This window comes from Lissotriton helveticus, chromosome 3_1 (genome assembly GCF_964261635.1).
Source record: "Lissotriton helveticus chromosome 3_1, aLisHel1.1, whole genome shotgun sequence".
Taxonomy (NCBI): Eukaryota; Metazoa; Chordata; class Amphibia; order Caudata; family Salamandridae; genus Lissotriton; species Lissotriton helveticus.
Genome location: NC_136061.1, coordinates 850109852 through 850135921, shown reverse-complemented (window position 1 = coordinate 850135921; position 26070 = coordinate 850109852). Strand labels below are relative to the sequence as shown.

The window sequence follows — 26070 nt, the reverse complement described above, 5'->3', positions numbered from 1 at the left end:
TCTTCTGTAGCGAATAGATCTAACCAAGGCTCTCCCCACTGCTGAAAAAGACCTTGCGCCACGTCCGAGTGCAGACGCCATTCGTGATCCATCATGCACCGGCAGCTGAGTTCGTCTGCCCTGGCATTCAGAGAACCTGCCAGGTGTTGAACCACTAAGGTAATGCCTTGATGTTCCAGCCATGTCCAGAGGCTCAGTGCCTCCTGACATTGGGTCCAGGACCCCACCCTGTTTGTTGCAATACCACATGGTGGTGGTGTTGTCCGTGAACACCTGCACTACACTTCCCCGGACAAAGGGAAGGAATGCTTTCAGTGCAAGTTGGATCGCCCGAAGCTCCAAAAGGTTGAAATGGAGCTGGGACTCTGCCTGAGACCAGAGGCCTCTGATCTCCGCCTCTCCCAAGTGGCATCCCCATCCCAGGAGGGACGCATCCGTCAGGGAAGGGAGAGGGATCTGCCATTGACCCAATCGCGATTCGTGAGCCACCACTGCAATTGTCATCTGGACATGATCGGAGAGGGTTGCCCTGATGCTGTGCCCACTGGAACTTCAGGTCCCACTGCAGAGCCCGCATATGCCATCTGGCATGTTGCACCAGCAGGATGCAGGAGGCCATCAGACCCAGGAGCCGGAGGGTCATCCTGACCGAAACCCGGGATAGAGGCTGAAAATCGGAATCATAGCCTGAATATCCCGGACTGCTGCTCAGGAGGATAAACCCGAAACCGCGTCGAATCCAGAACCACTCTGATGAAGGGGAGGGTCTGAGAGGGACTCAGGTGCGAATTTGGCACGTTGATGGAGAACCCCAGCAAATTCAGGAGGTCGGCCATAGTCTGAAGGAGGGTGACGACTGCCTGGGGCGTACCGCCTTCAACAGCCAGTCTTCGAGGTAAGGGAAGACTGACACCCCTGACCTGCGCAGATGAGCTGCGACCACCGTCATCATTTTTGTGAACACCCGAGGAGCGCCGGTAAGGCTAAAGGGAGCACGGGAAACGGAAAAAGCTCCAGGCCTACCATGAACCGCAGGTAACGCCGGTGGGCCGGCAGGACGGGGATGAGAAAATATGTGTCCTGCAAGTCCAACGCTACTATCCAGTCTCCAGGGTCGAGGGCAGCCAAGACCTGAGCTAAAGTCAACATCTAGAACTTCTCCTTCTGAAGTAAGCGATTGACGTTCCTGAGGTCCTGGATGGGACGCAAGCCCCCCTTGTCCTTTTTGGGGACCAGAAAGTAGTGGGAATAACAACCACACCCTACTTCTGACCCAGGAACACGCTTGATGGCCCCCATGGCCAAGACGGCCGTGACTTCCTGCCGGAGAAGTGCCAAGTGGTCCCCCGCCAGGCGGTGGAATTGAGGCGGCATGGCTGGAGGGGTGGACTGGAAGGCAAGGGTGTAACCCTTGCGGATGATCTGCAACACCCAGTTGTCCGAGGTGATAGTGTGTCAGTGGAAGGAGATGAAGGTGGAACTTGCCACCCACAGGCGTGGACTGCCCCACAAGGCACGGATTAGGAAGGTTTGGAGGCTGAAGCGGCAGGGGCAAAGGTGGACATGATGATTCCCAGACCCGCCCCTGTGGAAACTGCGTCCGCGCTGAGGCTGGTTCTGCAAAGGTTTGCTGAAAGAACGTACCTGGGTGCCCTTTCCGTTGCCACGAAAGGAACGAAACCCAGGAGTGGCTGGACTTTTTGTGGAAAGACCGAATGACTTGGCCGTGGCCCACGAGTCCTTAAAACGCTCCAGCACACTGTCGGCCCTATCGCCAAACAGGCGAGAGCCATCAAAGGGCATGTCCATGAGTGAGTTTTGGACATCTGGCGAGTAGATCTGAGCCAGGCATGGCGACGAAGCGCCACAGTTGTGGAAATTGCTCTACCTAAGGAGTCCGCCGCGTCTAAACCACACCGAATGGCGAACTTAGCCGCATCTTTACCATCCGCAATGGCTTGAGACAACAAAGCGGGGGTCTCCTCAGGACAAAGAGGTAGCACCTGTGCAACTGTGTCCCACACCGCGTGGGAATAGAGGCCCAAGAGGCAGGCAGTATTCACTGACTGCAGCTACAAGCTGGCCGAGGAGAACAAACGTTTACTGAACTGGTCCAGCTTCATAGAGTCCTTATCTGGTGGGGCCGTGGGAAACGCACTCTGCGAAGTCAAAGCTTGGATTACCAGGCTCTCAGGAGTAGGATGAGTGGTCAGAAAGGCAGGGTCACCAGGCGCCGGGCGATGACGCCTGGCGACATTCTTATCCAAGGGGCCCCCGTAGCTGGCCGTGACCAAGTGCCAAGCAAGACGTCAGTGAGGGCGTCCTTAAATGGTAGCAGGGGCTCCAACGAAGCGAAAGCCGCCTGGAGCACCTCAGTAAGGAGATTAGTTTTGAGGGCCACTGTAGGGAGATCAAGGTTGAGGACCTCAGCTGCCCGACGGAGCACCATCGTGTAGGAGGCGCCCTCCTCCATGGTAGGCGGGGGAGAGGCAAAGCCCAGGTCAATGGAGACGTCGAGGTCGCAGTCATCCCCCAAGTTGTCCGCCCAGTCCTGCTCGGAGTCACACTGACGGGCGAGAGGGTCCTCAGATCCCTCCCAGTCGTCCTCCACCTCCGCCGCCGGTGGTGGTACCGTCCGTGGCAGCGGGGCAGGAGCCGGAGAAAAAACAAACGGCGTCGGGAACGGCGCCGGTCGGGGCCGAACCGACGCCGTTTTTCAATGCGGATCACAAGTAGGAGCAAAATGGTGCTGGAACCTGGCAGGGGCGGGACAAAGGGCACCCACTGCGGCGCCGGAGGCAGAGCCGAGGGATGCTGGGGCCGGAGCCGGCAGTGGTGGACCTTGTGGTGCATTGGCCGGAGCCAGCAGCGAAGGATCCTGTGGCGCCGAAGCTGGATCCGCCGGCGGCACCGGCTATCCAACAGGATTCTGACACGGGACCGCGGGGCTCGAAGTCGCGCCGGCAGGAGCCCGAGGCCTAAAAAGGCGTTCCATGGTAGCAAAAAATTCTTGCACGTGTGTGGGAGTCGCCGACGGACCCAGGTAAGGTGGGTGAGCCACGGGACTCTCGAGCTCCGAAGGAGTCGCAGGAGCAAAGCCCCTGTCCCCTCATCCGCATCCGAGGACCAACCGGGGGATGTCGGAGAGCGAACGCGCTTCTTCGACTTCTTTTTGTGTCGTCTCTTACCCAAATCCGAGGGCGAAGACTTGGAACCCGAGGAGCGATGGCTGTGGCCCTGTGAGCGTTCCCTGGAACGGCCTCTGTACTGGGAACGGCACTGGGATGAGTGCCGGACCTCCGGCAGCTTCCGGTGCTGCTCCCGCAAGGCCTTCGGGGCCATGGCCCCGACAGTCCCGACAGGACTGGAAGTTGTGGCCGGCTTCCAGGCAGTAGCGGCAGACATCCTGAGGGTCCGCCACCGACATGTTGCGACAGCAGGCCCCACAAGACTTAAATCCAGGCATCCCTATGTGCACTAGGAAACCAACGTAAAAAGGAGACAAAAGTCTCAAAATAGTCAAAAAGTAACTAAAGTACGTGCTAATGGGATCTGAGCGTTCTGGCGTGAAAAAAAGGAAGAACTGACGTCAGCGCGCATGGGTGGCGCCAAAGTAGTCTCCGTGACGTCATCTTGGCGCTTATGACGCCAGCGACGGACGTGGAGCTGCACGACGCCACCTACTGACATGCAGGGGTACTGCTAGCAAAACTTTCCGGATCCAGTCTGACGCCTGGGGATATTCTAAGGTAAGGAATCTATCACTAACATGTCTCTTTCAGATCTTCACGTAAAATACTACCACTTTTTTTAAACCCACCATAGGGTTGAGCTAAGAAGAACTGTGGTCACTTCATGCCTGGTCTGCTGTACTGGCCTCCCCAAGAAATATATTGCTAGGTTACAAAGGGTAAAGAACCAGGCATCCAGTAACAAAGGAAGTAAGCAATCTGTAAAGCTCAGTAGCAAGACCTCATTAAATCCAACCTAGAACCAGTCAACAGGTTGCCAGCCATAACTACAAAGTTCAAGTTCTCTTCACATCCACAAATCATACTAGGAAAAGGCAAAGCGTACTGGTGAAAGAATCTTAGTACCTGAAGAAACTAGCACCTCACTACATCCTCGCCAGAAACCTCCATTCAGCTTCCATCCATTTTCATAAACAATGATCCTTCAACAGACTGAAGAATGGAGGTAGGTCTCATGAAATGTAAGGCCCTTAAAGTTAGAATGCCTTCAGCAATAATTTCAGAGCGGACCCCACTAGTGACTCAAGAGACAATCAAAAGAGAACTATTTAGACAGGTTTTCAGTTGAATGCTGCAGACTCTGAAGTTTACCATACTCAGTGCTCGCAAGTAAACAAAAGGTTATACATAGTGGTTTACCGAACTCCATAATACGTTTAAAAAAGAAATGAATGCAATTTATATGTGAAATGGAAGAAGTGACAACTGCTGACATTATGTCGGTGCAAACAAACCTGTAACATGTATCAAGCAGGAAAACCACCATTACAAGTCCCTTATTGAAGTATAAAACCAATGCAGTATTTTTTACAATTTTTCAAAACCAATAGAGCAGTATCCAAGTGTGCGTTCCCCCATTGTCCTTCAACCACGGTTCATCTTCTACTGCATAGCAATGAAAAACGTACCCGTTCATTCCTGTCCGCACAGAAGAGTCGCGTGTGATGGCGCTTTTGGACCACGATGTATGTGATCCCTGGTTGGTAATCCTTTTCCAGCTTTATGCAGGCGTCCCGGATGGCAAGCAGCTCATAGTGAAGTATCTTGAGTGGGCAAGAGTCAAACGGCAGCAGTTCAGAATGCAGTGAAGATGTGCCTCAATTATGCCCTCTATCGAATTGCAACAACTCCTGCCTGACCCCACCTTGTACAGCCATTTCTCCCCAGGAATATGCTTACATCTTCTACTGTATAAATTCATAAACACCATTGAAGTACTGTATTAACAGCCTTAAGGAACTACGGGCCCGATGTAGGTCGGTCGGTAACGGCCGAAAATCGGTATTTTCGGCCGTTACCGACCGGTATTAAAGAAATGAGATGTAGGGGCATGTGTAACTGATTCGGTAAAATTACCGATCGGTAAATTTACCGATCGGTATTTCTCCCGAATCTGTAAAATTGAGATGTAGGTGGGACTCTTCTGAGTCCCACAAGCCTTACAGAATCGGTATTTTACCATCAAATCAATTTGATGGTAAAATACCGATTCCGGTGTGCATGCACATGTGTGCATGCACACCTATGCCATATGACAGGCTGACCTGCCCTTAGGGCAGGTATGCCTGCCACATGGCACCCGAGCCTCTTTTGGGGGTGCCAGAGGGTGTCAAAGTGACACCCCCTGCACCCTTGTGTAATTCGGTATTTACCGATTCGGTAAATACCGAATCGGTAATGCCCATTCATTCCTATGGGCTTCAAAGCCCATAGGAATGAATGGGCATTACCGGTCGGTATTTACCGATTCGGTAAATACAGATTTTTACCGATTCGGTAAATGAAACATCTGGATGCTCCTACATGTACCCCCTTCTTATTTACCGATTCTTAATTACCGAATCGGTAAAATTCGGTAATTAAGAATCGGGAAATAAGTCCTACCTACAACTGGCCCTACATCTCTTGATAGGGCTCTGTCATGCAGCCTCTCTCCATTCTCACCTATAGCTTAGATGAATGTCGGACTGTGCATCACACTTCATGAAATTTCTGATACATATCCTGCACCACCACAGTATATCGCCTCAATGCAAAGCATAATCTATCTTTCTTCTGTAGACTTGAAACCTTGGAACTGAATACATAGTATCACAGAAGTGCCCCATAGAACTGAACTGTGAACAAAAGACCTAGCCATATTAGTCTAAATAAAGCCTACAGAACTAGGATACAACAATTCCCTAAATGAAGCGTCCAGAAACGGACATAATACTGCAAGCTAGGCACCCTGAACTGGGCAAAAATGAAGGAACGGAAAAAAGACATGGAGAGTACTCCGGGCGAGGGACACCGAACTTGTTAATGATGCATTCAGCAGTACAAAACACGGATTGTTTTACTAAAAGGAAGTCTAAAAATATTTATTGAGTTCATAGAGAGCATTTATTTCAATAGTGCACAGACACACATGCAGCCACTTTAATAGTGCAGTTCTTGATATTGTTGGAAGTCACTACTAATGCACATTGCCGACCCTCTGCAAGCTTTCTCTTCCGACTCAAACTTTAATCCTTTAAAGTACACTAATTTCTAAAACTTCAAAACTGCAGCGCAAAATGTGAATATTAATTAATTTTAAAATGCACAGGGCACACATGGTTGAAGTATACGTTTTATGAGGTTTTACTTTTAGAAACAAAGAGGTGAAGTAAGTGTCAGTGCCAACACATTGGGCTAGATGTAGGTAAAGTAAATTTACTGAATCTAAAATACCGAATTTTACCAATTCAGTATTTATCTTTTACGATGCCCACAAACACACATGTACGTGTGTGTGTATGCATGATGTTGGGGATGTGTGTGTTTGGTGCTTGAGAGTGGTGGTGGTGTGTTGTGGGAATATATGAGGCTTTATAAAAAAAAGAATAAATAAAAGGAAAAATGTCCAGTGTTTCCTCCTCAATACATTAAAATACTCACCTGTGACTTTTGCAATCTCTTTCTGAATAGTCAACGGGTTCACCCCCCCGCTGTGCTCTCACCTGGAGATTCTGTTTTCTGAATCACCCTCAAACATTCACCTACAATACCCTCCTATGGTCAGTGACCTAGTCATCCCTCTCTGGGTCATCTCTTGGTTACTTAATCTGTTCTATTCTCACCCAACCCTAGCAGTCAGACTTAACTTACCCTCAAACGCTCATCCCTCTCCTCACTTTCCACCTTTCAAAATGTGCCCTCAACTGTTGGCCTAGCTTGCCGTCTGCCGTGCACTCGCTTGTTTACAGCCCACTGTACTTTCATGTGTCTCTCCTTCCGATAAGGTCTCACCTTTGGTATTCAGTCGACAGTTTTACCATTTGCTTACACCTCACCAATGTGCCCTCAACTACTTCTGCTATGTTCTCACAGGTTTGCACCCTCAGGAGCCATGCCCCTTCCTCTCCACAGGTGTACTTAATGATTTTTCATCCCCTCTAGTACTATTCGCTGACCTTTGGAAGCGGCCTACCAGGTCTTACCCACACATGTTACAGTACCCCACTGCTGCTGTAACCTTATCTATCGAACATATACTAAATCACCCTCACCATGCCATCAGCTAGGTCATGCAGTAGGAAGTTAGAGCAAATGTAAACGGTACACTGCCACTAGTAAAACCTTGCAAAGCTAGTGGTTGTGGAAGATACCCATCATGTCATGCTTACCTGTCCATGCCCATGTTGTCCACTCTTCCTACAGGTTGCCACCATGCCATCACCTTTTGAAGCTGTCTCTTATGTTCTCTCTTAAGCTTTTTACCTGTGCTCTCATCTATTCTTATTCGCATCTCCCATCTCCCTTGGCCCTCACCTGTGGTAACTGCCCCTCAGGCACCCCATCGCGATAGAAGATGATCCGTGTGGGCTTGAAGCGCGTGGACTTGTAGAATTGAATCAGCAGCTCCCGCACCATGAATGAAAGGTCTTCGATGATCTCCTGGCGGGGGCGCTGCACTCTCACTGTTGCACAGTACCGACTTGGATGGGCATCCATACTCCCTACCACCTGTAGGTAATAGAGCTGTTAATATAATATAAAAAATGCAATGAACAGTGCAAGAAGGCAGTGAACTAGCCTGTGCCCTCCTTCCTTCCTAGCACCAAGTCTTCACTCAAAGAGCAAGTCTTCACTCAGGTCTGCACTACGAGCAAATTTCTATTCACCAAATGCAAGACGACGCAAAACGCATATGAGGAATCGTGGGAAAAGTTATTTAAACTGCATTTACTTACCTAGCACAGCAACAATTTCATTGATTAGAATACAGAGACATCGATTTTAGGAACGGCTAAGATATAGACAAGTGACTTGAAGTCTGGTCTGTTGTAAGTGACTAGTACCATTGCAATTAGACAGAGAAACCCTGCAGCATGCAGTGCATTGGGAAAAAAAATCAAAAGTGCATATGTATGCATCCATGAGTGTATGAATGTAGAGCTCTCAATGGTGATAGAATGGGGCACCCACATCAGGCACAGCATAAGGAGCTGCAGAGCCGTCTTACATGTACCATGTGTCAAGCTACCTCCAGATGGTGAGGGCCTAGGTCCGCTCATGCCCACTTCATCTGCTATCCAGAGTTAGCAGAGATCTCAGTCCTTGCCCACCACAATGGCGAAGCACTGAAAAACGTTATACCACCATTCACTATCATTCTATGTGCAATGTTGCAGGGACACACAACAGGTGAGGACGAGGACGATGGAAGCTGGGGTGGGAAGGAGCCTTCTGGATGTAAGTGAACCCCATTCAGCAAATTAAAAAAAACTGTAACTGTGATTCATGGGCGAAGGAAGACCCATACTTCCACATGCTATGGTGGATTAACCATGACATCAGGCTATCGTCCAACACTGGAGCAAAAATTCACCACAGCATGTGAACCTGTAGAAAACCCAATACTGGAGAACCGCTGCGCAAATAATCATTAACGTTTGGGGATCAAGAAAGATGGTGTAATTTTCAAATGGTTGCCAGTATCCTTTTAAGATATACCCTTTTGAAGTTGCATTACTTTTTAGCAGTAAGTCCATACACTGAAAATCCTGAATTAAAAGGTTTGCACTACATTATAAAGGAAGGCATTAAAGGGTGCGCGGTCTGGGTAATGGTGAGAGCGGATTACTTACTGCTGTGATGGAGGGCTTTTTTCCGTCCCCTGCTGGTGGGTGAGTCACATCTGCTCCCAAGAAGATGACTGGCTGTTGGAAGACAGCAGAGCTGTGGGAGGAGAAACAAGGAGAAGTTGCAGAAATGTATTTTAACAAGATATAAAACAGGGAAAAAAATGAGCCAGCCATGTGCTTGGGTCTGCACAGCACGGCGTGTACAAAGTCTGTTCTTTCATACTGTTACAGAAGCGAGGGCAAACCTTTTTTTATCTTGTACGTTCTTCACATGAGTTTACCATCACCCTGCTTGCTGGCAGCAGGGTGGTGACCAGTTCTTTAAAGCTTTTCAAAAATGAAAGAGGCAGACAAACCATGAAGCCTCCTGCCACAGATTGTCCACTCTGCAAAACGCCTGCAATTACCGATACAAAAGGTGAGAGGAGATTGATGATTGGTGCCGATTACAGCAGGTTGCTAATGGAAAAACCTTAAAGAAGAAACAAGCTAAGTAACTGCCTTCTTGCTCCTCCTCCCACACTTCTCTATTTGCAAGATTTGGAAGTCAATAACCAAGCAAACAACTGCACAGGCTTCAATGCAAAAGGCTTAAAAGAGAAAGCTGTTTAAACTGAGCATTTGATTCAAAAGTAATTTATACAGTGAAACTTATTAGAATGTATGTGTCCACCCACATATATAGATCTTCTTTAACTAGTCTTGCTAATAAAAAAACACTGCCAAACTCAAATTCTAGAAAGGAATGCAAGATGTTGCAGTCTGGATGACCAACAGCTGCCTGAAGCTCAACGCCGAGAAGACATAAGTCCTCGTCCTCGTTACCACCCCTTCTGCATGGGACAGCACATGGTGGCCGACCGCCCTAGGAAGCCCACCTACCCCTTAGACCACGTCAAGAACCTCGGCATCGTACTTGACTCATCACTTACCATGAACCGACAGGTCAACGTCATCACCTCCGGCCGCTTCAACGCCCTCATCACCCTCCGCAAGACCTTCAAGTGGATCACCCCAGAGTCAAGGAAGACAGTCACCCACGCACTCATCACCAGCAGATCGGACTATGGAAACGCACTCCATGCCGGCATCAACAAGGCCCTACTCCGCAAACTCCAGACAATACAGAACACCGTCGCCAAACTCATCCTCGGCATTCCCCGACATGAACACATCAGCCAATTCCTACAAAGTCTCCACTGGCTCCCCGTGGAGAAAAGAGTCACTTTCACCAAATACCTCAATGACAGAATCAACTTCCACGTACCCAAAAGAAACCTCCGATCTTCCAACTTCGCACTTGCCGAAACTCCGTGCATCCACAAAGCCAGAGCAGGCGGAAGCTCCTTCTCTCACATTGCAGCCAAGACCTGGAACGAGCTACCGGCAGACATCAGATGCGCTCCCTCTCTGAACACCTTCAGGAAAACCCTCAAGACCTGGCTCTAAGGCTAAACAGATCTGCGGACCCCCACCCCCTTCAGCGCCTTGAGACCCTTATGGGTGTGTAGCGCGCTTACAATTCCCTGATTGAGAACAGCGGATGATGCCATGACAATGTGGAAGGAGCACAAACGACCTCAGAGAATCACTCATTGGATGTAGTAGTATCAAGTAGGGTAGTAAATAATATGATAAATAATACAAACTGGAGAAATACGCTGCCTGTAGACACTCCAAACCCCTACAAAATGATTAGAATTAAATTAGGCGCCGGGAAGCACCTTTCAACGAGAATTACAACTACAAAGGGTCTAAAGCAAGGCTGTGTTCTAGCCCCCATGCTATTTAGCCTTTTTTTGGCGGATTTACCAGGGGAACTGGATAGCTGTCTTTCACACGCTCCGAAGGTAGGGGGCATGACATTGACAAACCTGCTATATGCGGATGATCTAGTATAAGTAGGACTCCCGTTGGTCTCCAGCACCTCCTTGATGCAACATACAAATTTTCGAAATTGAACGCACTGGAAATTAATTGGAAAAAAATCTAAAATCCTAGCAGTAAATCACCGGAAGAAGGCAAATCCAAAGTGGTACTTGGCAAGCAAATGTCTTGACTAAGTAGCAAGTTACAAATATCTGGGTGTCCTGCTAGACCACAAGAACTCTTTTAAGCCTCAGCTAGAATCTCCAAGAAGAAAGGGAGCCACAACTTACCTAGCACTAAAACCTTTAAAGAAGCTGCTGCCGGACCTCACGCTCGATCCTTTCTTAAAAATCTTGCGAGCAAAATTGCAGCCTACACTCAATTATGGCAACGAATCATTGTAGGGCAGAGACGCGGTAACTCTCGATAGCATAATAGCAACTGCCTATCGAGCGATCTTCCAGCTCCCTAAATATGTTTCACCGGCCCAAATCAGGTTGGAATTTGGCCTCCAAAACCAGGTGACAGAAAGAAAAGGAGCTTTTGTTAAAAGCTGGCATAAAATAAGAGCTGCTGAAGTGGGATCCCTTGAATAATCCCCTTTGGACCGAGCTTTCACGCTCCGTAAAGCTAACCGCTAACATGTACCTTCAAGAGTCTAACAACACGTTAGGCTTGACAGATGCCTGGAATAAACCAATTGGCAACACAGCTTTTAAGAAATTAGTTAACAAGACTAATTTCATCAATAGAGGACAAGAAACACTATCTAAACGAGCTCACGGTTGGTCTGTGCTAAACAATTACGACGTTCTCAAACCCCAACCCTATCCCAAAGCTGGTATAAAAATTGCGACCTTGGGAAGATTTCTGCGGCTCCGTATGGGAGTGGGAGCAGTAAACTCGCTTCTACCACCTTGGAAAAGAAGGGCTGGTGACCAGCCCTGTCGTTTGTGCACCAGTGGTGTGGAGAACCTTATCCACATCATATGCATCTGCGAGAAGTTAAAAGACCTACGGAAAACGTTATTGAAGCCATTCTTCAATCAGCACGGTGTCAGGTCTTGCAGGCAGGCAGTTATGCTGTGCTTTAATCCATCTTTAGTACAGCTAAAGTGCCGCCTCATAAAATTTTTTGCACTGACTGCAACAAAGCTGAAAAAAAGCTAATCGGTAATAGCAACATCATTGGGAACTGTTTGTGTCAACTTGTAACCCCAGCTCTCACAATGGAAACTGGCAGCAAAGGAAAAGAAACAAAAAAACAAATAAATAACAGTTGCTACAGGTCGCCTTGTCAAAAGGGAATATAGCGCCAATTCAATATAATGTGCGGGGATCCTGGAGCACTTTTTCATAGTATGTCTTCTATAGTGTAGATGTTCGCCTTTCTTCAGGAAGGCCTGTGAAAACACTTAAGACAAGAACATTGAGCAGCCTATAAGGAAAGCTATAATGACCAAATTCTTCAGATTTTACTTAAAAAAGGTTAAGAAACCCCATGTAAATGTATATTTGAAGCTAAATACTTTAGCAGAAAGCTTAAATCTCTTTTTCAAACCCTTTTTGTAAAAGTAGAAGAATAGAAGGACAGTGTAGACCTATCTGCTGCCATTATGTGAGTGTAAAAACAGTGACAGTGCCTTTAAGGGCCAAGAGACCACCAGTGTCCCATCATGCCCAGCAGGTGACAGATGCTTCAGTTCTTTTTGACGAAATGTGGCATTATCAGATAGCTCCAATAATCGCCTCAGTCATCTTCAATGGGGAGGCACTAGAGTTGCTAATGACCTCAATAGAGATTCCCCGAGAGAGAACTGGGATAACAGGTAAGAAACCATTCCTTCTCTCTCAGGGGATCTCCACTGATAGTTATAAGCACTGACTAGAGTAGCAAGCCTATCCCCATCAAGAGCTGTGGAAAGACAGGAACAACCAAATCATGCAAACAAATTTCTAAGGGAGGCCTGTCCTACTTTATCTTCTGTTCTAGCATCCGAGTCCAAACAATAAAGTTTGTTAAACATGTGCACAGTCCTCCATGTAGCCGCTGTACACATTTCAGTTATAGGGACATTTCTCATCAAATCGGCAGTAGCAGCTTTCCCCCTAAATAGAGTGAGCTTTAAGTCTACCGGACAAAACCTTATTAGTTTTCTGGTAGCATAGTTGGATGCAAGATACTATCCATCAGGAGATGGACTGTTTGGATGTGGCTAAACCTATACAGCCCAAGCCATAGTTTACAAATAATTGGTCCGACTTACCTATATTTCTTTGTTTTGTCAAGATAACATTTCAAGACTTGCCTAACGCCTAGGGAATGGAGAGTTCTTTCGCAGGTGTGGAAGGAACCTGAAAGAAAGTAGGTAAGGAAAGTGTCTGACTGACATGAAAATCCGAAATTACTTTAAGAAGGAATTTTGGGTGAGTCCTCATTACTAACTTATTGTAATGAAAAACGGTGTATGGTGTGTGAGAACACAACGCCTGGATCTCGCTAACCCTACCTGCTGATGTGATCGTTACAAGGAAAGTTGTTTTCCAAGAGAGATGTTGCAAGGATGATTAATGAATGGGCTCAAAAGGTCTTGCTTGAAGCGTGAGAGAACTATATTGAGCTCTCAGGGAGTAGAAGGAAGCCTGATGGGAGAGAAACTTTTTTCAACCCGTCTAAAAAATCCTTGATAGTGGGAATTTAAAAAAAAAAAAGGTTTGTGAAGGTCATTTTCTGTAGGCTGTAAGAGCTGCCAAATGAACTTTTATGTAAGAGAATTGTGAACTAGATTTTGCCAAATGAAGTACTTATGGAAGAATGACATCATCTTGGCATTCTTGTTAGAACTCCAAATGCTAAATATCGTCCATTTGAATGAATAGGCTGAATGAGTTAACAGTCGTCTAGCTTCCTTGAGAATGTTCATGAATTCTTGTGGAAGGTTCAGGTGCCCATACTGAACTAGCTCAGGAGCCATGCTGCCAAATTCAAGGAGGAGAGATTAGGGTGAACAATCTGGTCTCCGAATTTCGTGAGAAGATCCGGTCTGCATGGCAGCTTGAGATGAGCACGCTCTGACTGGTGAAGAAGGTACATGAACCACCAATGACGTGGCCACTCCACAGCAATCAAAAACATGCTGGATCTCGAATAAGACAGTTTGATGAGAACTGACAGGATAAGGGGGATCGGAGAAAAAACATGGAGAAATCTGCCAGACCAGTCGATCCATAAGGCAGCCCTAAATGTCCCTGGTTGGAAGTATTTGGAGCTGAAGCCTGGGCATTTATTTTTACTGCGGTGACAAATAAGCCGATGTACGGAGCGCCCCACAGTTTGAAGATGTTTTGTACAACATCATTTGTGGTTTTCCTCCAGGACTCTGCTTAGGGAGTCTGCTTGAACATTTTAAACACCAGGGAGATGAGTTGCAGTGATTCGCAGTTCTCTGGCAACCAGCCACTTCCAAATTAACTTGACCTCGTGAAATGAGGTAGTACATGGTTGTTGTGTTGTCTGTCTGAACAAGCAGGGAGTGAGTTTTGAATAGGAGATTGATGTGGTAGATCATCTCTCACTGAGACCATGTTCCCTGGATTTGGAAGTGATCCATGTGTGCTCCCCAATCCTAGCAACAAGGCATCTGTTACTATGGTCTGGGAAGGGACATTCTGATGAAATGGCATCCTTCGAACCAGATTTGTTGGAAAGCACCACCATTTCAGAGACTATATCGCATGGGGGGAGAATGTGATCTTGTCCTCCCAATTGCGCGTGAGTTGGTCCTACTGATCCTCGAGACATTCCTTGAGAGGATGCATGCGGAGATGGGCATTCGGAGTTAGAAAGATACACAAAGCCATCGTGCCAAGGATGGATGACACTTATCACAGTGGGTTGAGAGACTTTCATGAGAGTGACACTTCAGCTGGACTGATAACAGTCTCTCCTCCGAAGGACACACTCTTGTTTGAATGGTATTGATGGATGCCCCCAAGTAATACAGTGTTTGGACTGGAGTAGACATTGATTTGCTGTGACTGATATGCAGCCCTAATCTTTGGAGAAGAGTGCTTGTCAACTGGTAACTGGGGCGTTGACGCCTTGATGAGCCAGTCATCTATATAGGGGTAGACAGAAACTTGGTGCTTTGTGAGGTGGACAGTTACCACTGTCATACACTTTGAGACAGTTCTAGGGTCTGACCTGAGGCCAAACAGAAGCACAGTATTCTAGTTATAATCGTGACCCATGACAAACCTCAAGAATTTGTAATGCTTTTTGGCTACTGATATGTGAAATTATGCATCTTGGAGGTCTATCGAACAGAACCAGTCTCCCTGGTCTAACTGGGGATAAAATAGATGCAGTGCCGACGTTTCAAATGTTTCTCGTCGAATTCCCTTGTTAGCCAGTTTCAAAACGAGAATGGGTCTGAACTCCTTTCTGGGACCTTTCTTTTTCACCAGAAAATAGCAGTAATAAATCCCTGCTCCCTGTTGTTTGGGAGGAACAGTCTCCACCGCATTCTTCTGCAGAAGGATGTTTACTTCAGAGCGCATCATGATTGGATGGTTTTGGTGGAATATTCGGTGGAGAATTGGTGAGTCTGAGATAATAACCATTCCGAACAATATTTATTACGCGGCTGTCTTTTGTTATCGATTACCACTCTGCCAGAAAATGAGAAATACTTCCCCATACCAGAGTGGCTTACGGAAGAGGGGGAAGTAGAGACTCATGGCTTAGCTTGCTTCCCCCCGAGCAGGCTGTTGAGTGGCTCTCCCTCTGCGCTGCCGATATTCATGTTGCTGGCAAGGTTTATGCTGTTGGGTTTGCGGATGACCTTGGTACTAGTGAGGTGTTTGAACCCTCTGTGGGAAATACCGCCGTTGGTAGGGCTTTTAGTGCCTTCATTGTTCCTTCTGTATTTTGGGGCCTACTGATTTAGGGTCATTTCGAATTTCCTCCGGGCCATCTCGTCGTCCGTATGACTGCCGATTAGTGTAAATCCCAACAATGGAAGGTTATGGATCTGTTGCTGGGATTCATGTTTCAGGGCTGTGAGACGGAGCAATAAATGCCTTCGATAAGACCAACCTGCGGCAGTATTTGTGGGCTGCCTGCAAGGATGAATTAACTGTAGCACTGATGATCTGGTTGGAGACCATTATATCCTTGTTGACCACTTCAAATAAGTACTCACTCTCGTCTCTAGAGAGGATGGTAAATTTCCGCAAAGACTCCCACAAGGCCCTGCCGTACCTGCTGAGAAGATCTCGATGCACTTGCTGTCTTCTTGGTGGTGGCAGCTGTACCGCATAACTCGTGCCCCACTAAATCCAGCCTTTTACCTTTCTTGTCAGGTGGTACAGTAGAGGAAGGGGTTGCAGAATGGTGCTTTTTTGCTGCCAGGATGACCACAGAATCCGGAGAAGGGTCAGAGCGGAGAAAAAGTGGGTCCTGCTCTGGAGGTCTGTATTTCTTTTGCAGCCTCAATTGAGCAAGTTTGGCTGAGGCTGGAGTAAGGAATACGTCAATTGCTGGTCCGACATCGGAATGTTTCATTTTACAGCACCTTTCACCAGGACCTCCTGAAAGGTGTTGACATTATCCACTGGAGAAACACGTGGTTGTGGAGAATCCAACAGCGTGGGAAAGTATCTACCTGTGCTGGAAGAAGAAGTGGAATAGTAGGTCAAATGGTGTCTTGACCTTGCACGTGACCTGGAGCTAGACCTGAATGCATGAATACGATGAGAGCATCTGAAGGATGGCCTAGATGAAGAACGCCGGGACCTGTGGCGGTGTCTGGAGTGATGATGCTGAGGTCTGGAATGCAATCATTGCTGGGAAATTTGAGGCCTCGGAGGAGAGGCTTCCACATGCTGTGGTTGAGGAATTGGAGACGGTGGAAGAGGTGCCTGAGGAGATGGTGGAGGCAGAGGAGACAGTGATGGAGGAGTAGATGGAGATAGAGGAGTAGGAGTAGGAGGAGAGTCTAGCAGCACTTTACGAGAAGACAGAGAGTACACCCAGCAGTTTTCAGTCTGGGCATGATGAAATGCGTGTCTTCCTTGATTTTCATGATTTTTCTGCATGCCTTATTTGGTCTTGATGTTGACACACTCCCTGGCGTCGACTTTACGCAATGTCTCAACATCGACACACTCGTTGACGTTGAATTCTTTCTGTGCCTTCATGGTGTAGTCACCTTCAAAAGTTGATCTACCCCGTCTCAACAGCGACCCTTGTCTCTTCTTGAACGTCCACCCAGTTCTTGATAGAGATCAGATTGGAATGGTAACTTGTCCTGACGTCGATCCTCTCGACATCGTTCAGGAAGGAGTAGTTTCTTACCTGTAACTCCAGTTCTGTAGTAGGGGTATCTCTGTTATAGTCATAATCTGTGAATAGTCCCACCCATGTGCATGGACCCCGGAGCAATCGAAATAGTCTCTTAAGTTGTCCTCTTCTGCAGTTCTGCATAGACACTTAAGAGAAAATCAAAGACAAATAATGCAGCCTGCAATTAACAAGGCTACACTGGCCAGCACTTCATCTTGAAGTGAAAAGGATAGCCAAATAATATTAAAATGTACACATTTTGCTAAGTTTCACACATAGAGAAACTCCCCTTCACAAAAATCCTTTGTCATGATAGAGAGGAAGGGTTGGACAGACAAGCTCCATAGTCTGTCATTATGTGTCTGGAAAAGGGATACCGTGCCTTTAAGGAACTCTCCAGAGACCCGTGGTATCCCATGATGCACAGCCAAAGGCAAGTTATTTTCAGTTCTTTCCTCCGGCTCCTGCTAGCAGGACTCTGGAGCATTGAGCTCTACCTTTATTGTTATTTCTTCAGCTTTTGGAGCTTTTTTGAAAGGGTTAGTGTTTCATTCGACGTCTGGGGCCTTTCTCTTCCATTTGCTGTCTTTTTTGGGCAGCTAAGCCACCTATTTCTTGTCAAAATGCCAGCCTTATTTGACAAGTGCCCTGCGTGTGGCAGGAAGAAGGCCAAATCAGACTCACACAGGGTGTGCATACTCTGTCTTCCATCTTCTCATGTTCCTGACTCCTGTATCATCTGCAAGTCATTCCTGCATGACAGGGAGAAAATCCGTCTTCAAGGCCTGGAGCAGAGAAGACATCAGGATGCAGGTGGGACCTCTGGGCATGGAGGGAATTTTTCAACTTCCTCTGCCCATGGGGGGCTCCTCAGTCACAAGAAGGCCCAGAAACGGTCCCGGTCGACGTCGATGGCTACGATGTCGAACGGTATGACGACCATATGCTCCCCGACGTTCGCCATCAGGGGAGACTGCCTCCAGAGCACCCTCTTCGAGGCTAGCCCGTAGGAGGAGGAGAGTAATTCATACCTCGGACTCGGAGTACTCCAGGACCTATTCACCATCTAGGTCTCCGGAAACGTCCCAGCCTGGGGTTCCTCGTCTGTCGCCTCCACCTGGAGAACGTCCTGCAGTGATGAACTTTGTCAGGAACATAGCTCTAAGGAAAGCAGATAATGCAGACATCATGAGGGTCTGACTTGGCCTTCTCTCTCCCACAGGTAGGACACTTGACAAATAAAGATGGCATTTTACTTGACTAAATACCAAAGATTCCTGCCAGAAAAAGACAGAAAATAAAATGGACAGTTGAAAACCATCGAGTGAAACAGTTGTCACAAAAATCTATGTGAGATTTTTGAAGAGAAAAAGCCAAAATAGCTGAGCCCAGGGCTCCAAGATCCTGTCACCAGGAGCCGGAAAAAAGAACTGAACCAACTGCCACCTGCTGGGCATGATGGGTTACTTGTGGACTCTGGACACTTGATAGGCGCAGACGCTGTTTTTACACTCACATAATGGCAGCCTGTAGGGCTACACTGTCCTTCATTTTTCTATTTTTACAAAAAAAGGTTTGTGAAAGTGATGTAAGCTTTCTACTAGAGTGGCTTTTAATATACACAAACATGGGTTTACCCTTAAAGAACAATCTGATGAATTTGGCCACTATAGCATTCCTTATAGGCAGCACAATGTTCTCATCGTAAGAGTTTCTACTTTTTGAAGAAAGGCGAACATCTACACTTAAGACTGTAGGAAACTAGAATTGTGTTGCAATTGTCCCCCCACTTTTTGCCCCATGTGTGACTACTAGATGCTGGTTTTCAACTTGGACAGTGCACTGAGCAGACCCTCCAGGATTTCGCAATTTGCTGCGCAATCGGCACTTTTGTAGAAATGCCGTGATTTTTACAAAAGTGCCCGCGAAATCGGCACTTTTGTAATTGCCCGCAAAATCCAGATATCTCCAGACCCCCCTTGTATTGGCCCGGTGGCTCGCGCCACAGATCCAAAAGAAGGGAGGGTTCGCACAGCAGGCAGGTGAGGTGGTGTATATTTACATTCCTCACCTGCCCTGCAATGCTGTTCCCTCATTCTCAGGACTGCTGCTCACCTCATCACCTCACCGTCAGCCCAGATAAGGATTTAGAAGGAAGCTGTGTTGGGGAGGGGGGGGGGGGGGCAGGGGAGCGCCGTGTGCCCAGCTTGGGGCGGGCCCCGAGGGCATTATGTTTTTGGGCACGCGGTGGGCCCTTCCTGGCATTCCTTTTTTTTTTTTAATTGTTGGTTGGACCCTCCTGGAATTCCTTTTTTAAAAGAATTGTTGGTTGGGCCCGCCGTGTGCCCTGTGTGCGGCGGGCCCCGGGGGCATTGTGATTTTGGGGCCCGCCAAACACTGGGCACGCGGCGGTCCCCTCCCGGCATTCCTTTTTTTTTTTATAACTTGTTGGTTGGACCCCACAGCGTGCCCAGTATACGGCGGGCCCCGGGGGCATTGTGTTTTTGGGGCCCGCTGCACACTGGGCACGCGTCGAGCCCCTCCTGGCATTCCTTTTTTTTTTGCCCAGTGTGCCGCCAGCCGTGAAAGCATTGTGTTTTTGGGGCCCTCCACACACTGGGCACGCGGCAGGCCCCTCCTGGCATTAAAAAAAAAAAAGGTTTGTTGAGCCCACCGCGTGCCCAGTATGAGGCATGCCCCAGGGGGATTCTGTTTTTGGGGCCTGCCGCACATTGGGCACGCGGCGGGCACCTCCTGGCATTTAAAAAAAAAAAAAAGGTTGGAAGGGCCCACCGCGTGCCCCGTGTGCGGCCAGCCCTGAAAGCATTGTGTTTTTGGGGCCCGCCACACACTGGGCACGCGGCAGGCCCCTCCTGGCATTTAAAAACAAAAAGGTTTGTTGGGCCCACCGCGTGCCCAGTGTGCGGCGGGCCCCAGCGGGATTATGTTTTTGGGGTCCGCCGCACACTGGGCACGCGGCGGGCCCCTCCTGGCATTCCTTTTTTGTTTTTTTTATTGTTGGTTGGGCCCGCCGCATACCCAGTGTGCGGCGGGCCCTGGGGGCATTATGTTTTTGGGGCCAGCCGCACATTGGGCTCGCAGCGGGCCCTTCCTGGCATTCCTTTTTTTTTTTTTAATTGTTGGTTGGGCCCGCCGCGTGCTTAGTGTGCAGCGGGCCCCGGGGGCATTATGTTTTTGGGGCCCGCCGCTCACTGGGCTCGCGACGGGCCCCTCCTAGCATTCCTTTTTTTTTTAAACAATTGTTGGTTGGGCCCGCCGCATGCCCAGTGTGCGGAGGGCCCTGGAGGCATTGTTTTTGGGCCTGCTGGGCATGCGGGCCCAGGGGGCATATGGGGGTGCTGTGGTTTTTTAAGAGGCGTAGGGGGGAGGTGGCAGTGTTGTGGGACAGGTGCCATGGGAAGGGCTAGTTAATCCTGCTCAAACTCTTTTTTCTTCTTTTTGTAGAGTCTCGGAGGAAAGAATCTGCTGGTTCAAGAGCCATTGGGCCGCCCAGCAACTAATATATACTTGCTACTGCACAGCACGGGTACGTTTTGGTTTCTGTACACTTCCGGGGAGATGAATACTGCATATGCTAAAGCGCAGAAGCTTGAGGTTGCCACCCATATTTGTGAAGTCCTACTTGCTATGGGTGGGAGCGCTGTGCATGGTTTGGTGATGGGATTCTGTGTGATCCTGTGGGTTTCATAATTGTTATTTTGTTTTTCTTGGGGGTGGTTTGGGGCTGGCTTGGGATTTTCCCTAGACACCTGTTAGGCCTTGTTGCCCTCCACCCCGAGTGTAAACGCCTAGCTTATGTGCTCCTACAAAGTACACTTGTACATATTTGTTTTGAACGGTTAGGTTTCACTTGCAGGTGGCTCATCCTTCCCTTTTTTTCGTTTTTCTCCAAATGTTATTTTTTATTTGCAGACACTTTGGGGCAGGGCTGTTTTTTGAGGGGAAACACTTTTGCTTTATGTTTTTTATGTTTACCTCGCATCCCACACCGCTGTCTTTCCCCCGTTCAGCTTTAGGCAGTTTGAGCTCATCCACTAGTTCACCTGGGTCATACAGCAGTTTAGCCGGTCTGCTGTTTTCTCCATATTGCAAGAGATTGACACCACAAGTGGGTATGGTCAGCGTCTTAGTAACTCCTTGTATCCGATTGGAACTTCCCATAAGGACTGGTTCTTTTACTTTTGTTGTTACTCAGTGTGTTTCATTTATAGACTGTGAGCACTATTTTTTTTAAATGACTTTCTCCTATTGCAGCAGTACATGCTTTCCTGCAGGGGACCGCTTTTCAACTCTCTGCTCTCTGCTACTCATCGCTCGGGACCGCTTATCAGCTCTCTGCTCCTCATGGCCAGGGCGCCGTGCTTCATGTTTCAGCGTGGCACCCGCTTTCATGTGAACACTAACATGGCCACAATGTAAACAATGGTGACTGCAGCCTTTTGTTCACAGTAGGCGCCCACTCATCCAACTTTTATTTTTTACATTAAATCATCGCTGGCAACACGTTTTCTTGTGCGCAGCTTGCCCAAATATTTTTTTTTCTTAACATTTAATCATGGCGGCCACGCATAATGTTGCACGCGGGTCACCCAACTAGTTTTTTTTTTTTAACAATAAATCATGGCATCCGCGCGTCTTGTTTCAAGCACTTTGTCCAACTCATTTTTTTTTAAACATTAAATCATGGCAGCCACGTGTCTTGTTTTAGGTGCACTTCATTTCACTTGAAAATGCATTTCATTTAGTACATTTTGATTTATTGATTTACCTTTCCCCTCTTCAGTCGGTAAAAATTACTTAACACCACAAAGTTGTAACTAATTTTGCACTGAATTCTGCTGGCCTGTCAGAAGGAAACTAGCAGTTCCTAATGGGGGGGTGGGTGGATTGGGCCAATGAATTACCGGATCTCATTTTGACTTCAGGAACCAATTTATATAAACACAAACGTGTGAGCCATGTTTGCAGCTGTTTTTTGAGACACATGGAGCGTGGTGGGGCAAGCTGAGACCGGAGCGTCTATGAAGCTATTCTGCTTTCTTTTTCTTTTGGATGCCGTGATAACAGCATGGGACGGGAACGGGAAGCAGCCATTGAGAGAATTTATATGGTTTTGTGTTTAGTGCTGTAGCTGCAAGCGTAGAGACCCAAGTAAACATACATCAGTGATTGACAGTACACTACAGGTGTTGTAATAGGTCTCACATGTGCGAGAGTTTAAGCTATTTGCATTGTAAATAACAATGCCTTTTATTTATGTTTTAAAAACCAACACATAAATAAACAGCAAGATTATAGATACTCCAGCTTTAACAAACCCCTGATGTGATTCAGCTGGATTGAGGAGACCTCTTCTAACACTATGCACAGCTATTTTAACAGCTTAGAAAGGACAAATGGCCTACCCGGCAATCATACGCAGACATCCACTTTTGAGTATAAGTGAGGAAGTTTCATCCTCTTGTAGAAAGAGTCAGCCCCAAAGTTACTTCTCAGGGGTTCCAAATCAACAACATTAGATTCATCAAAACATGCGAATATTTGCTTCCATTGTGAATAAAATTGCATAAAGTAGATGCAGTTATTAGCATCTCTTAACATTTAATCATGGCGGCCACGCATAATGTTGCACGCGGGTCACCAAAAAAGGTTTGGGGGGGAAACTAAAACATAGCAGAATGTTTACGGATTCCATCAGAAGTGAGAATTTTGAAAAGGGAAGTTAAACATTCATGCAACACAGACTTATTGGTTTGATGTTGTCTATGCGTAACCATCTCAATCTTACCGTTGATGAGGTACGAGAATATTGTTAATTCCACCCAGTTTAACGTTGATCTTGAGGCAGAGGTTGGAAAGGGTCTGGGGAGAGGTCTTTACCACGTTCTTCACCTGCACACATTGTGTGGCCATTCCAAGTAGGGTGTCCCCAACTCGCTTCACCTCAGCTAAGAAAACAAACAGAACAAGCATTTACAATGCAATGGTCTCGGCATTATTAAAGGTAGAGCTATTGGCATTGCTCATGACATTTTTCTTCATTTTAAAAAAACCAAACATAAATAAATGGTATTGTCATTTACAATGGCAATAGGTGAGCATTAGAGAGTAGTAGAGAGTATTCATAGAGCCACACACACACACAGAGCTCCACACACACACACACACACACAGAGACACACACACACACACACACACAGAGCCACCCACACACACAGAGAGCCACCCACACACACACATACAGAGAGCCACCCGAACACACACACACAGAGAGCCACCCACACACAGCCACCCACACACACAGAGCAACCCACACACACAGAGTCACCCACACACAGAGAGCTACCCACACACAGAGAGCCACCCACACACAGCCACCAACACACAGAGCCACCCACACACAGTCACCCACACACACAGAGCCACCCAGCCACACACAGAGCCACCCAGCCACACACAGCCACCCAGCCACACACAGAGCCACCCAGCCACACACAGAGCCACCCACCCACACACAGAGCCACCCACACACACACAGAGTCACACACACACTTAAACACCTCTAGCTAACACAAAGCCTATCCACCTAGCATACATTAGCACGGACAGTGCACAGCCACAAACTGTCTCATCCTGCAGTAGATCAATGATACATGCCGCATCTGGAGCACCTTTCCATTCAACATGCAGGCACGCAGAATGCAACTGGGGAATTTCAAGTGCAGCAAAGCATTGTACTGTACAGTACTAACGTATCGTACATGTTGAGTACTAAAACATACCCTCTGCCGAATAACTGGCAAATGTTAATGACTGAAAACAACTGATCCGATTTCAAACAGAACAAATGTTAATATAAAAACACCTGCAATGAAGGGAAGTAACAGACAATTTGTAAAAGTTGCCTGGTCATGTCTCAGCTGTTGATTAGTATATTAAACCGGGATTAATGAGGTGATTTTTTTTGTTAAGGCAGTTCTAATAGTTATTTCTTAGAGAATACTATTTTCAAAAGGATCTGGTGAACCTGTATACGTTTCCATTTTAAGATACCTTTGTAGGCTGCATAACATAGGGATCACTTTTGTATCAATGTGTTCAGATGAAAAAACAGAGAACACTACCACTGAATTTACAACACACTGATGCATGACTTGACTTTTTATACCACATAATTTCCTACCTCTGTCACAAAATGGGGTTTCCCACGCTCTCTTAAGTCCAGTTGCTCTAACTGCACCAGATTAGATGTGATATACTGATACAGTGCAGACCGGGCAAGGGGAGGGAAAATGCCGCAGTTCTATCAAACTGGATAAGGCGAGACTGGGCGGCTGCACCAGATCAGATGAAGTGTGTTTTGCAGCTGCTAACAGGGTGGATCAAGAGTACGATGGTATACACTCTATGAGATGGAATGAGGTGAGGAAGTGATGTACCATTTGAAGGGGGGAGGGTGTTGATGGGCCATCATGACGGTTGTGTTGGCGTTATACCATAGAATGGACTGTCGAAGGAGTGAAAGGGAAACTGGTCTCTCCCAGACCTGGTGTTAGGGGATGGTGGCCGTTTCTAGCACTAGATTTTATTGGTGGTTTCTGATCTCTCGAACCCACTCTCCCAACTGCACCTGTAGGTTCCACTCAGCGCACTCCATGAAGAAGCGCGCCCTCTCTTCCTCGGCCCCGGTCACTGCCACAAACTCCCGCACCGCCTCCTGCTGTTGCTGAGCCATCTTCAGTGTGCGCCAATCACAGCGCTCCGGCGAGGAACAACGGCATGCGCTCTATGGTTCCCAGCACCGACTCTATGATTTCCGGCACAGATCGGCCACATCTCTATGGTTACTAACGTTAGAACGTGCCTGGCTCCAGATCTGACGGACAGCAGAGAATCACATCCGGGACAGGCGTTTTCTCTATGATCATCATGGCGAAATGTCCTGTTCGTCTCGAGGGCTTCAACTATAATAATATTTGCGGCTCGCTTCTGTCCAATTTAGCATCTTTATGCGTTTGCATGCAGCTTCTCCGGCCGTCCTAATTCAATAGTTGTAACAGTTTTTTTTTCTTTCGATGTTATGTCTGATATGTTCCACCTCGAAACGGATATAAAGAAAGGATATAAGGCCAGGCAGCTTTAACCCCCTCTTTGATGCTAGCAAAATGCGTTGCACAGAGCCAGTCATGAGTCATTCTAGAAGTTTTATGTTTCACATGAATAGAAACTGTTCAGCGCTAATCCTGCTAAAACACACGCTTCTAGGCACACATGCCTTAGAGGTACACACAGCTTTGGGAGGCGTACGGTCCATAGATTTCCAAAGCGATGGAAAGCGCAGCTGATAGAAGCACAGCTCTAAGAGGCCGACATCAGTAAAAAAAAAATGGCGGCCGAAACTCCGAAAATTTTCGGATTCGGGGGCGTGTTTGACAGTCCCCAAAAGGGGCGGGCTTAAAAGTGGAAAGAACAGCACCAACACGCCCCCGAATCCGAAAGAGACGGAGCTTCTTTCGAGGGACGCCTCTCTCCTCGAATGGCTGGCCTCCGTTTAGGAAGCCAGCCAATGGTGGAGAGACAAGGAGAGAGGCGGGTTTAAAGCACCCACTGAAAGACATTCATTCTCTGACTTCCGGCTGGCAAGCCAGCCATCGGTCCGAGACCTAAAAAGTAAGACGCTGAGGGTCTTCAGGGGGTTAACAATCTATATAATATGGTCACGTGCCAAGTGTCACCACACCTCGCTGCTTTTCTGTTGTAAGAAGACAACAACAGAAGCTAAAAACATTAAAAACTCTCTTTTACATAGAGCAAATGATAACCTAAATGGACTCTAGGCGCTGAAATAATTGATATTATACAACTGTGAGATATTTACTGTGGCGACCTTGAGAGAATGAAAGACTGATGCAGACTTGCTGGATATTTAACCCGCATGCCTCTGGGCGGCTGTTCAGACCATCAAGATATC

The 26070-nt window shown here is 47.5% G+C and overlaps 1 protein-coding gene across 2 annotated transcripts in view; it reads right to left on the bottom strand.

Moving 5' to 3' along the window:
* The window catches only part of LOC144823030 (protein argonaute-1), a 297743-nt gene that overhangs the window by 29019 nt on the left and 242654 nt on the right, over positions 1-26070 (bottom strand). For both annotated transcript variants that reach the window (XM_078681165.1, XM_078681166.1), the window contains exons 13-16: positions 22888-23047; positions 8867-8957; positions 7548-7742; positions 4661-4795 (exon numbers count right to left, since the gene is read on the bottom strand). In XM_078681165.1, the coding sequence (XP_078537291.1) occupies positions 4661-4795; positions 7548-7742; positions 8867-8957; positions 22888-23047 (581 nt within the window). The remainder of the gene's footprint in view (positions 1-4660; positions 4796-7547; positions 7743-8866; positions 8958-22887; positions 23048-26070) is intronic.